At 38.5% G+C, this 12,688-nt stretch overlaps 1 protein-coding gene across 3 annotated transcripts in view; it reads right to left on the bottom strand.

Moving 5' to 3' along the window:
• LOC113637559 overlaps positions 1-12,688 on the bottom strand; it is a 65,855-nt gene that overhangs the window by 50,108 nt on the left and 3,059 nt on the right. For all 3 annotated transcript variants that reach the window (XM_027138242.2, XM_027138241.2, XM_027138240.2), the window contains exons 2-4: positions 6,632-6,748; positions 6,149-6,198; positions 5,923-6,022 (exon numbers count right to left, since the gene is read on the bottom strand). In XM_027138242.2, the coding sequence (XP_026994043.2) occupies positions 5,923-6,022; positions 6,149-6,198; positions 6,632-6,748 (267 nt within the window). The remainder of the gene's footprint in view (positions 1-5,922; positions 6,023-6,148; positions 6,199-6,631; positions 6,749-12,688) is intronic.

Raw genomic sequence — 12,688 nt, 5'->3', positions numbered from 1 at the left:
TTGAATATTAAGCACTCTTGACACATATCCCTATAGACACATCAGTGAACATCAGCTGTAGAGCTACAAGGTGTCCATATTGGATAATCCACAGGATACCAACATTGTGTCAGTTTCTTGAACACTGCATAAGGCACACCATAATGCAAGTATGTGCTCAATACATAGGGTATAACATAATGCATGTATATGTACACTACATAGGGTATAACATAATGCATGTATGTGTCCACTACATAGGGTGTAACATAATGCCTGTACAGTATATGTCCACTACATAGGGTATAACATAATGCATGTACGTGTCCACTACATAGGGTATAACATAATGCATGTATGTGTCCAATACATAGGGTATAACATAATGCATGTATGTGCCCACTACATAGGGTATAACATAATGCATGTATATGTCCACTACATAGAGTATAACGTAATGCATGTACGTGTTCACTACATAGGGTATAACATACTGTAATTTCATGTACGTGTCCACTACATAGGGTATAACATAATGCATATATGTGTCCACTACATAGGGTATAACATAATGCACGTATGTGTCCACTACATAGGGTATAATATAATGCATGTACGTGTCCACTACATAGGGTATAACATACTGTAATGCACGTATGTGTCCACTACATAGGGTATAACATAATGCATGTACAGTATATGTCCACTACATAGGGTATAACATAATGCATGTACAGTATATGTCCACTACATAGGGTATAACATAATGCATGTATGTGTCCACTACATAGGGTATAACATAATGCATGTACAGTATATGTCCACTACATAGGGTATAACATAATGCATGTACAGTATATGTCCACTACATAGGGTATAACATAATGCATGTATGTGTCCACTACATAGGGTATAACATAATGCATGTACGTGTCCACTACATAGGGTATAACATAATGCACGTATGTGTCCACTACATAAGGTATAACATAATGCATGTACAGTATATGTCCACTACATAGGGTATAACATAATGCATGTACAGTATATGTCCACTACATAGGGTATAACATAATGCATGTATGTGTCCACTACATAGGGTATAACATAATGCATGTATGTGTCCAGTACATAGGGTATAACATAATGCATGTATGTGTCCAGTACATAGGGTATAACATAATGCATGTACAGTATATGTCCACTACATAGGGTATAACATAATGCATGTATGTGTCCACTACATAGGGTATAACATAATGCATGTACAGTATATGTCCACTACATAGGGTATAACATAATGCATGTACAGTATATGTCCACTACATAGGGTATAACATAATGCATGTATGTGTCCACTACATAGGGTATAACATAATGCATGTATGTGTCCACTACATAGGGTATAACATAATGCATGTATGTGTCCACTACATAGGGTATAACATAATGCATGTACAGTATATGTCCACTACATAGGGTATAACATAATGCATGTACAGTATATGTCCACTACATAGGGTATAACATAATGCATGTATGTGTCCACTACATAGGGTATAACATAATGCATGTACGTGTCCACTACATAGGGTATAACATAATGCACGTATGTGTCCACTACATAGGGTATAACATAATGCATGTACAGTATATGTCCACTACATAGGGTATAACATAATGCATGTACAGTATATGTCCACTACATAGGGTATAACATAATGCATGTATGTGTCCACTACATAGGGTATAACATAATGCATGTATGTGTCCACTACATAGGGTATAACATAATGCATTTATGTGTCCAGTACATAGGGTATAACATAATGCATTTATGTGTCCAGTACATAGGGTATAACATAATGCATTTATGTGTCCAGTACATAGGGTATAACATAATGCATGTATGTGTCCAGTACATAGGGTATAACATAATGCATGTATGTGTCCAGTACATAGGGTATAACATAATGCATTTATGTGTCCAGTACATAGGGTATAACATAATGCATGTATGTGTCCACTACATAGGGTATAACATAATGCATGTACAGTATATGTCCACTACATAGGGTATAACATAATGCATGTACAGTATATGTCCACTACATAGGGTATAACATAATGCATGTATGTGTCCACTACATAGGGTATAACATAATGCATGTACGTGTCCACTACATAAGGTATAACATAATGCATGTACAGTATATGTCCACTACATAGGGTATAACATAATGCATGTACAGTATATGTCCACTACATAGGGTATAACATAATGCATGTATGTGTCCACTACATAGGGTATAACATAATGCATGTATGTGTCCAGTACATAGGGTATAACATAATGCATGTATGTGTCCAGTACATAGGGTATAACATAATGCATGTACAGTATATGTCCACTACATAGGGTATAACATAATGCATGTATGTGTCCACTACATAGGGTATAACATAATGCATGTACAGTATATGTCCACTACATAGGGTATAACATAATGCATGTACAGTATATGTCCACTACATAGGGTATAACATAATGCATGTATGTGTCCACTACATAGGGTATAACATAATGCATGTATGTGTCCACTACATAGGGTATAACATAATGCATGTATGTGTCCACTACATAGGGTATAACATAATGCATGTACAGTATATGTCCACTACATAGGGTATAACATAATGCATGTACAGTATATGTCCACTACATAGGGTATAACATAATGCATGTATGTGTCCACTACATAGGGTATAACATAATGCATGTACGTGTCCACTACATAGGGTATAACATAATGCACGTATGTGTCCACTACATAGGGTATAACATAATGCATGTACAGTATATGTCCACTACATAGGGTATAACATAATGCATGTACAGTATATGTCCACTACATAGGGTATAACATAATGCATGTATGTGTCCACTACATAGGGTATAACATAATGCATGTATGTGTCCACTACATAGGGTATAACATAATGCATTTATGTGTCCAGTACATAGGGTATAACATAATGCATTTATGTGTCCAGTACATAGGGTATAACATAATGCATTTATGTGTCCAGTACATAGGGTATAACATAATGCATGTATGTGTCCAGTACATAGGGTATAACATAATGCATGTATGTGTCCAGTACATAGGGTATAACATAATGCATTTATGTGTCCAGTACATAGGGTATAACATAATGCATGTATGTGTCCACTACATAGGGTATAACATAATGCATGTACAGTATATGTCCACTACATAGGGTATAACATAATGCATGTACAGTATATGTCCACTACATAGGGTATAACATAATGCATGTATGTGTCCACTACATAGGGTATAACATAATGCATGTACGTGTCCACTACATAGGGTATAACATAATGCACGTATGTGTCCACTACATAGGGTATAACATAATGCATGTACAGTATATGTCCACTACATAGGGTATAACATAATGCATGTATGTGTCCACTACATAGGGTATAACATAATGCATGTATGTGTCCAGTACATAGGGTATAACATAATGCATGTATGTGTCCAGTACATAGGGTATAACATAATGCATGTACAGTATATGTCCACTACATAGGGTATAACATAATGCATGTATGTGTCCACTACATAGGGTATAACATAATGCATGTACAGTATATGTCCACTACATAGGGTATAACATAATGCATGTACAGTATATGTCCACTACATAGGGTATAACATAATGCATGTATGTGTCCACTACATAGGGTATAACATAATGCATGTATGTGTCCACTACACAGGGTATAACATAATGCATGTATGTGTCCACTACATAGGGTATAACATAATGCATGTACAGTATATGTCCACTACATAGGGTATAACATAATGCATGTACAGTATATGTCCCCTACATAGGGTATAACATAATGCATGTATGTGTCCACTACATAGGGTATAACATAATGCATGTACGTGTCCACTACATAGGGTATAACATAATGCACGTATGTGTCCACTACATAGGGTATAACATAATGCATGTACAGTATATGTCCACTACATAGGGTATAACATAATGCATGTATGTGTCCACTACATAGGGTATAACATAATGCATGTATGTGTCCAGTACATAGGGTATAACATAATGCATGTATGTGTCCAGTACATAGGGTATAACATAATGCATGTACAGTATATGTCCACTACATAGGGTATAACATAATGCATGTATGTGTCCACTACATAGGGTATAACATAATGCATGTACAGTATATGTCCACTACATAGGGTATAACATAATGCATGTACAGTATATGTCCACTACATAGGGTATAACATAATGCATGTATGTGTCCACTACATAGGGTATAACATAATGCATGTATGTGTCCACTACACAGGGTATAACATAATGCATGTATGTGTCCACTACATAGGGTATAACATAATGCATGTACAGTATATGTCCACTACATAGGGTATAACATAATGCATGTACAGTATATGTCCCCTACATAGGGTATAACATAATGCATGTATGTGTCCACTACATAGGGTATAACATAATGCATGTACGTGTCCACTACATAGGGTATAACATAATGCACGTATGTGTCCACTACATAGGGTATAACATAATGCATGTACAGTATATGTCCACTACATAGGGTATAACATAATGCATGTACAGTATATGTCCACTACATAGGGTATAACATAATGCATGTATGTGTCCAGTACATAGGGTATAACATAATGCATGTATGTGTCCAGTACATAGGGTATAACATAATGCATTTATGTGTCCAGTACATAGGGTATAACATAATGCATTTATGTGTCCAGTACATAGGGTATAACATAATGCATTTATGTGTCCAGTACATAGGGTATAACATAATGCAAGTCTGTGTCCACTACATAGGGTATAACATAATGCATGTATGTGTCCAGTACATAGGGTATAACATAATGCATTTATGTGTCCAGTACATAGGGTATAACATAATGCATGTATGTGTCCAGTACATAGGGTATAACATAATGCATTTATGTGTCCAGTACATAGGGTATAACATAATGCATTTATGTGTCCACTACATAGGGTATAACATAATGCATGTATGTGTCCAGTACATAGGGTATAACATAATGCATGTATGTGTCCAGTACATAGGGTATAACATAATGCATTTATGTGTCCAGTACATAGGGTATAACATAATGCATGTATGTGTCCAGTACATAGGGTATAACATAATGCATTTATGTGTCCAGTACATAGGGTATAACATAATGCATGTATGTGTCCAGTACATAGGGTATAACATAATGCATGTATGTGTCCAGTACATAGGGTATAACATAATGCATGTATGAAAAACATGGAAATGTTTACAGCATGTTCCGTAGAGGAAAGTATAAGGTGTGAAATAATAAACGACATGCCTGTATCCACACAGGTTTTCTCTCATCAAGAAAAATCAAGGGTTCTTTAGTGGAAAAATAGAAAACCCTTGGGTTAGTCTCTCCAGAATGAAAGAAAAAAATAGTGAAAAGCAAGAAAAATGATTTGTTGTCAAGTGGAATGCTAGTTGCGCCACACGCTGATAAACGTTATTACTATGGCAACCAGTTGTAAGAAGACCTACTGGGGACTTTATAGTACACTGGCTGACAGTGATAAAAATCACAATGTATGAACAAAGATCCAAGTCATATTTTGGGTAAAAATAATATTTACATACCAAAGGTGAACATATAGCCTTGAAAGTACCACATCAGTATCCAGAGAGAATAGGCAAGAGATAACATCATTTTATAATCATGTTTTTATGTATTTTATGTGTGCTCTGTATGAGGCTTCACTTCGCCATGAAACTGCAAACATACTGTAATCATTAGTAAAAAAAAAAAGCTTTGATACCTGTCGTTCCAGCTGCATGACCTGAGCCTTGAGCAGATTGACTCTCCTCTCATCAAACTTCTCCTCCTTGGCCTCCTCTAGGAGCTGCACGTACTGACACCTGAACACAGAGGCAGATGGTGGTGCCAGGCAGGAAGAAGAATCTGAACAACTGTTCTCAGAGAAGCACTTTATATAACGAACTGACAGGCTTTGAGGAAAGCAAATACAAAATTCCATCTGTTACCTCAGTTCTTCATACTGCGTTTTCAGCTTGGCATTTTCCTTTTCTAGTCTCTGCAATAAAAGTCAAGTGCGCATAAATTTGAACGAAGCTAAGACCAAGGCAAAAAGCTTTAGACTCTTAGAAGTACTGAAAATGACTACAGGTTCTAATTGTATAATAATATATAGTTGAATATATATAAAATATGAATAAAATGCTTAATAACATGCTTGTATTTTAACAGTTGTGTTACCGAACACTTACTGAACTTACTGTACATTAGCTACTTGTTACACTCTCAGAGGCCACTGGAGCATCTGGTTGTATAGTATATGGAAATATTGACACTAAAGGCTGCCCATCACTTGTACAGCACATATTTGGTTTAGATTATTTGACTAATCTGCGATCAGAAGGAATTTATTCCCCATCTGAGGAATATCTTTGTGCTCATAAACACAGTTACAGGATGAACACGTCTGTGTTTGTCACGAGTCACTGTACCTGTACAATAACGGCATTAGCCTCGGTGTGTGTTTTCGGGGAACGTTTCTCCGGATCACTACTGATTAATGAGGTACTGTCCAGCGAGCATTTCCCCATCTGAGCACTGAGCGCCATCTGGAAAAGAGACACGAGAACAAGACTGGAGATGAAGATGGAGGATGAATCCAAAAAGAAGTCTATTTGGTGTATTAGTTGTTATTTATTAACCTGCAGGATTTCAACTAATGAGCTCATTTTTATTATGTCAAAATTTTAACTTTACTGTCTCCTCCACCCACAAAGTTGGGATTTCTCATGAAAAGTACTGTCACTGATTTAGTATTTTAGAGAGAGAGAGAGAGAGAGAGAGAGAGAGAGAGAGAGAGAGAGAGAGAGAGAGAGAGAGAGAGAAATAAAAGAAAAAAGGAGGAAAGAAAGAAAGAGAGCAAGAAGGAATGAGTGAGACAGAGAAAAGATGACAAGAGAGAAATCACAGGGAGAAGAGCAAGAGGAAGAAAGACAAAGAAATGAGAATGAGAGAAATAAGTTAAAAGAAGTGGGAAAATGAGAGCGAGAAACAAAAGATGCAAAAAATAAGAGAGAGAGAGAGACAGCTGGAGATATTATTGGTAATTTATGGGCCGAACATCCTGTGATGACCTCAACGCCTTTGATTTCCCCTGCCCCCATCTGCGCAATCCACCCTTCCCAACTGCCCCCCACTTCCCCAGTCCATACCACCACTTTCTAACAGATTAATACGCAATCACACACTCATTTACAGCTGTAGCTTTTAAGATACTCTTGTTGCTTTCTTTTGCTCTCTGCAGCAAAAAGAGAAAGAATCCTCAAAAAAAAAAAAAAAAGAGAGAGTGAGCAGAAGTGTGACAAATGATTATAGCTGTGCACATCTGGCTTGGCCGGTGTGTGAGGTGTGGGAACAGGCCAATGGGCCGTGTGCTCTAATCCGTGAAGTGCCATGTGAGAGAAGTGTGAGCTGCTGGAAAGAATTACAGGTCAACACATGCTTTCCTGCCTGTAGGGCTCTGTACCTGACTGCAGGAGACTGCAGAGTCCCGTCACATTACAGTCCATTTACATAAAACAAGACACACAAACACACACTAACACATCGGACAGGGTTTTTATCTGTGACGTCAAAGTGGTATGAACTTCCTTTTGGAGGTGGAGCAAGGAAAGAATGAGGTGGGAATAAGACTGGAGAAGACTGCCATGTATAGTACCACATATGTATAAAGCCTGGAATACAATGACAGAATTTAGCCTTATAATCAGATCATTTAAAATTCTAAATATAAGAATTTAATGAATGTAAGACTCAGAAAAATGTCCTGATAAGACAGGATAGAAATTTGCATATATTCAAGACATTTGTAGACATTCTATTTATTCACTAAATATCCTTTTGCTAAAATGAAATACAAATATATTTTCACTAGGAGGGAGAGGCACAGCTTTACAGAGGACAAAGGGATTAGCATTAATAGCAGAGGGAAAACAAATCAATAAGGGATTTGCCTTTTCTCTGCTGGAGAGTGTGTAATCAGGTTTTAAAAGCAGAGCAGATCTTTTCGACAGAGTGCATGTAGTGTGTAGCTCATTAAGCCTGAATCTCATTTTAAAAGAACATGAAATGTGCTCTGAAAGACTGAGTGCCTTCCTCAGGTCACTATCTTGAGTTTGAGTCATTCTCGTAGTTTCATTGTCCATTTCTACACACCACACACACACACACACACACACACACACACACACACACACACACACACACACACACACACACACACACATTGTGGAACGTTAACACGCTTTCTTGTGCAGTTACCACACAGTGTAAAGTAAACCTTTTCTTTATATTTGGTGGAAAACATTCACCTGTGATGTACACACATTATTTAACATTAGTACACGTTATAGAACATTTCATTTTTTCTCTGTTTATGTTGGTTGCTGCTATGCAATGCTGCTAGCAATGAGCTACTCATTGAAAAAAGAAAAAGAAAACAATGAGTTTGTTCATTAATTAAGTATGTCGAGGACAGCTGAAGCTTGCAGAACAATAATGCAGGTCTTTAATAATGAGTGCAAGGTGCTGTAAATTTGCAAGCAAGCAAAGTTTAGATGTGTACCCAATACAGACCAGGGGGCTTCAATCTTATCCACAAAGGTCCGACGGCGGCTGCAGCCTTTCATTAGAGCCAAGTCGATGGAACACTTGTTAGTTGATTGGAGACCAAGACGAACTGATTAAACAAGTGGAATCGGGTGTGACTCCTGCTGGGTTGGAATAAAAACCTGCAGCCACTTCGAACCCGTTCAGGATAACACAAAAGGACTCTGATGTAGGAGAATGCTTGTAGCTCAGTGCTCACAAAAATGAAGTGCTCTCATGTGACAGTTTCTCTTTACTCACAAATTCCTTTGTTAACATACAAATCACGGTGCCTTTAATAACCATGCCCATGATTATTGCTCTGCGTGCTCAGGTCATCCTCCCTCATGCACTTTATTAAAGATGCATATTAAACACACCATGATGCTATAATCAGGTTATTTGTAATGTCTCCGCATGATATATTTTTTACAGCGCACAGCAGTTTGCTTTATTCTGATTGCTGTTATTAATCAGGGACCACGTTCAGGTCGCTGCCATTTCATGTTGTTTGGATACTGGATACTGTTATGTGTCATAGAAGGTGGGGTACATAACTGTATCGGATCAATAACAAATAGTCGGTAATATGGTTCCTGAGATCACAACATATTTCAGATAATTCACACAGCATGTAACCACAGTGCTTACAGCACATCCCTATTTAATACATTAGCTAGACCACATGACCTCATTACAGCGATGCTCTATTGCGGAATAAATATAAGCACCTCGACTCACATCATCCTCCCTGCTCTGGTACAACCTCACATTTCTTCCAGGAGCCTGATCTGGTTCTCAAAGGGTTTATTATCTTTGGACAATCTTTTTAACAATAATGGAACGTGCTCTTTCCAAGACATAAAAACAACATATTCTCTCCAATATTAAACTGTGTTTCATTCTAGGCTTGTAAAAATCTCATTAGATGCTCATTTAACTGCTCATCCTACAATTAAATACATCAACATTATGCTTGCATAAGAGTTTTACAGGTTAAAGAGAGTCAGCAGTGAAGGGAAAAGTAGCTGCAGTCCTTTCATGATAAAGGGGCTGATTTATTGCCATTTTTTTTTTCTTGTCAAAAATCTTGTTCCTCAGCAAATCTATTTTAAGCTCAGCCACGAGCTATATAGTACTTCTTCAAAACCCTATTAAATGACAGAATCTATACTGTCGCTATCATAAATTATACATAAGGCAGAAAACCCATCAATGGGGTGGATGGATGGATGGATGGATGGATGGATGGATGGATGGATGGTTGGATGGATGGATGGTTGGATGGATGGATGGATACACCAGTTTACTGGATATACCCCAGCAATTATGATTTTAATTTACCACAGATTTTATACATATATGACAGGCAAATTGTACTTATTATACTACATTTCTAGATACATGCTGTGGAATGTCTGCAAGACAAAATAGTTATTGGCTATTAGCACTTACACTGAAGCAGGATTATATAAAGTACTCCATCCTTAGACTTTTCTATGATGAAAAACAAAGCTTTTCCTGGTCCTGACTGTAAAAAAAAGCACTGACACCATAGAGAAATGTTAAATAAACACACTCTCATTGGAAACTTCACCATATCTATACTATTATGCCTGCTTTTATACACACGTTTATACGGAACATCAAAAAATACAAGCCCTGAAAGTTGTTGCCAAAGAAATGCTAACTAATTTGGATGAAATCATTCATTTAAATCTGATATACGCCTCACAGCCAGCATTTCCTCTCAAAGCTGCTGTGAAAGAAAATGAATCAACGTTAAGACCAATCAGATTCAGGACTACAACAGCACAGTAAAGTAAGTGACGAAGTGTTACACGTGTTTTGTTTATCCTTTGGGTGAGGGTGGCTCACTGTATTATTTCATAGATTTATTTTTTTGATTGCTCAGCTTCTTTACCGTCTGACTTCATGACTTCATGTCTAACCGAAGTAAACCGAGACCTACAGTATGCTGAATTTTATGGAACACAAGCTGCATTGTGGATTTCTATTTTATTTTCACTCTTACTGAAGTGGACATCTGTAACAATCTATACTCCAGGGTATAACCAGAGTATTCCCATAATAAAAAAAGAATTACAAGAAAGTACAGAAGTACAGGATCAGCAGTCATACGGCCCACTACTAAGAACTAAAACATCTGGATTTCACAGAGGAACGTTCAGGCTGCTCTTCCAACCGACACTAACAAAGCAGAATGTGAGTCGCTTCTGCTTCTGCCTGCCCTTTGAATCAAAACAGATTATCGTGTGAACAGCATTAGGGAACACTGCCATCTAGGCAAGGAAAGAGTCAATGCAGCTTAGAATCACTGGTGCTGAGTTTCCATTAAATCTTTAAAACATGTGGACTGTCAGTATCTCCACATGCATGAGGACCTGGTACTTGGCGAAAAGGTGCTGGAAAAAAGAATCACCCAGCAGTAGTTTAATGAGCACCAGCAAGACCAGAGAGCAAGATCTGGAACCTGTTCTTTTCCACTCAGAACAAAAAGTCATCTGAGATCAGCATTCTTGTCCGAATATAAAAAGTGCAAACCCGGTTGTTGGCGGAGTAAACTGGTTTTTAACCCGAACATCTTAGATGTTTTGTAATCCTCGGATGTAGCTTTAATAGGATTCCAGAACTATTTGAACACATCACTGGAGGTCTGCTTTCCTCTGGCACGACGTTTAAAGGCAGCGTTATAATCCCTGACCATGCAGATTTCACGACGTATGTAGTGTTCTCTAAATCCTTTAATCAACCAATCCCAATGTCCAGCTCTTATCTAAGCATAGCAGCTGGGCTGGAGTGCTGGATCTCCCAGCGCTACGTTAGAAGAATGCATAAAGGATCATGTTAGAGAGACGGAGCACTGATCAATAACAGCTCCACATATGGCATCCACAGTGCTGTGTCTTCTGCTTTCTTTTTTTCTTCTTCATTTGTTTTTGGCTGCAGATCTTATTGGACATTCACTGAGCAATCAGAAAACGATTTGTAATGCGGCTCAGGTGGCCTTATATTTCCAAAAGGTATCGTTTGACTTTGTGTGGAACCCTGCATGCAAACATTTGGTAACTTGTACACGATTAGGGCCCTGTTCTCGCCGAGCATGACTTTCACATCAGACACAGAAAGAGCGAGAGAGGAAAACATGAGACAGAGAGGGAGAAGGAGGAAAATAGAGATGCGATCAATAAACGGATACATTAGAAGATGCCATGGGACTGGCTGGGCATGCGCATATGGGACAGCTCACATTAGCCACCGCAGGCCAAAGCCAGACAGGCAAATTTTTCCTTCCCCCTCTCTCTCTCAACCATACGTCTGAGTCCTGAAGCTTAATACAATTGAAGAGATGCCATCTTTATCTACGGCCTAAGGAACCTGCCAGAGCAGTATGCTGTTCATTTTGTCTAGTCCCGGCACACATGAAATGCTGTACTTATTTTAAGCCAAGCACAAGAGAAGAGGCACCCACCCATCCATCCAAAGAGAGAGAGAGAGAGAGAGAGAGAGAGAGAGAGAGAGAGAGAGAGAGAGAGAGAGGGGCCCCTGGCACTGAATGGATCTGCCCTCCTGCAGCCTTATGAAAAGTGAACATGGGTAGCATTAATCCCAGCAGGAAGTCCTGCAGACACGACACGTCCAGTGCCAAAGCAGTGCAATTAATTAGTGAGCGGGTTCCGTCTAGGCAGCCAAGGCCACGACCTCCTCCAGGGGGAATAATGAGCCAGGCAATGTTTGGGACCTCGGGTGCAGGAGCCCAGCGCTGATTGTGGCCTCAGAAATGCTAAAATGACAGACTGGGGTGACCGGACAGTGAACCGTACACTTGGCAAGGCTGAGCTGCCAACCGAGCCATGGCTTGGGCGATCAGTTGTTTTGTG

This window comes from Tachysurus fulvidraco, chromosome 9, assembly GCF_022655615.1.
Source record: "Tachysurus fulvidraco isolate hzauxx_2018 chromosome 9, HZAU_PFXX_2.0, whole genome shotgun sequence".
NCBI classification, from domain to species: domain Eukaryota; kingdom Metazoa; phylum Chordata; class Actinopteri; order Siluriformes; family Bagridae; genus Tachysurus; species Tachysurus fulvidraco.
The sequence above is the reverse complement of the archived record's forward strand: the minus strand, read 5'-3'. Positions and strand labels throughout refer to the sequence as shown.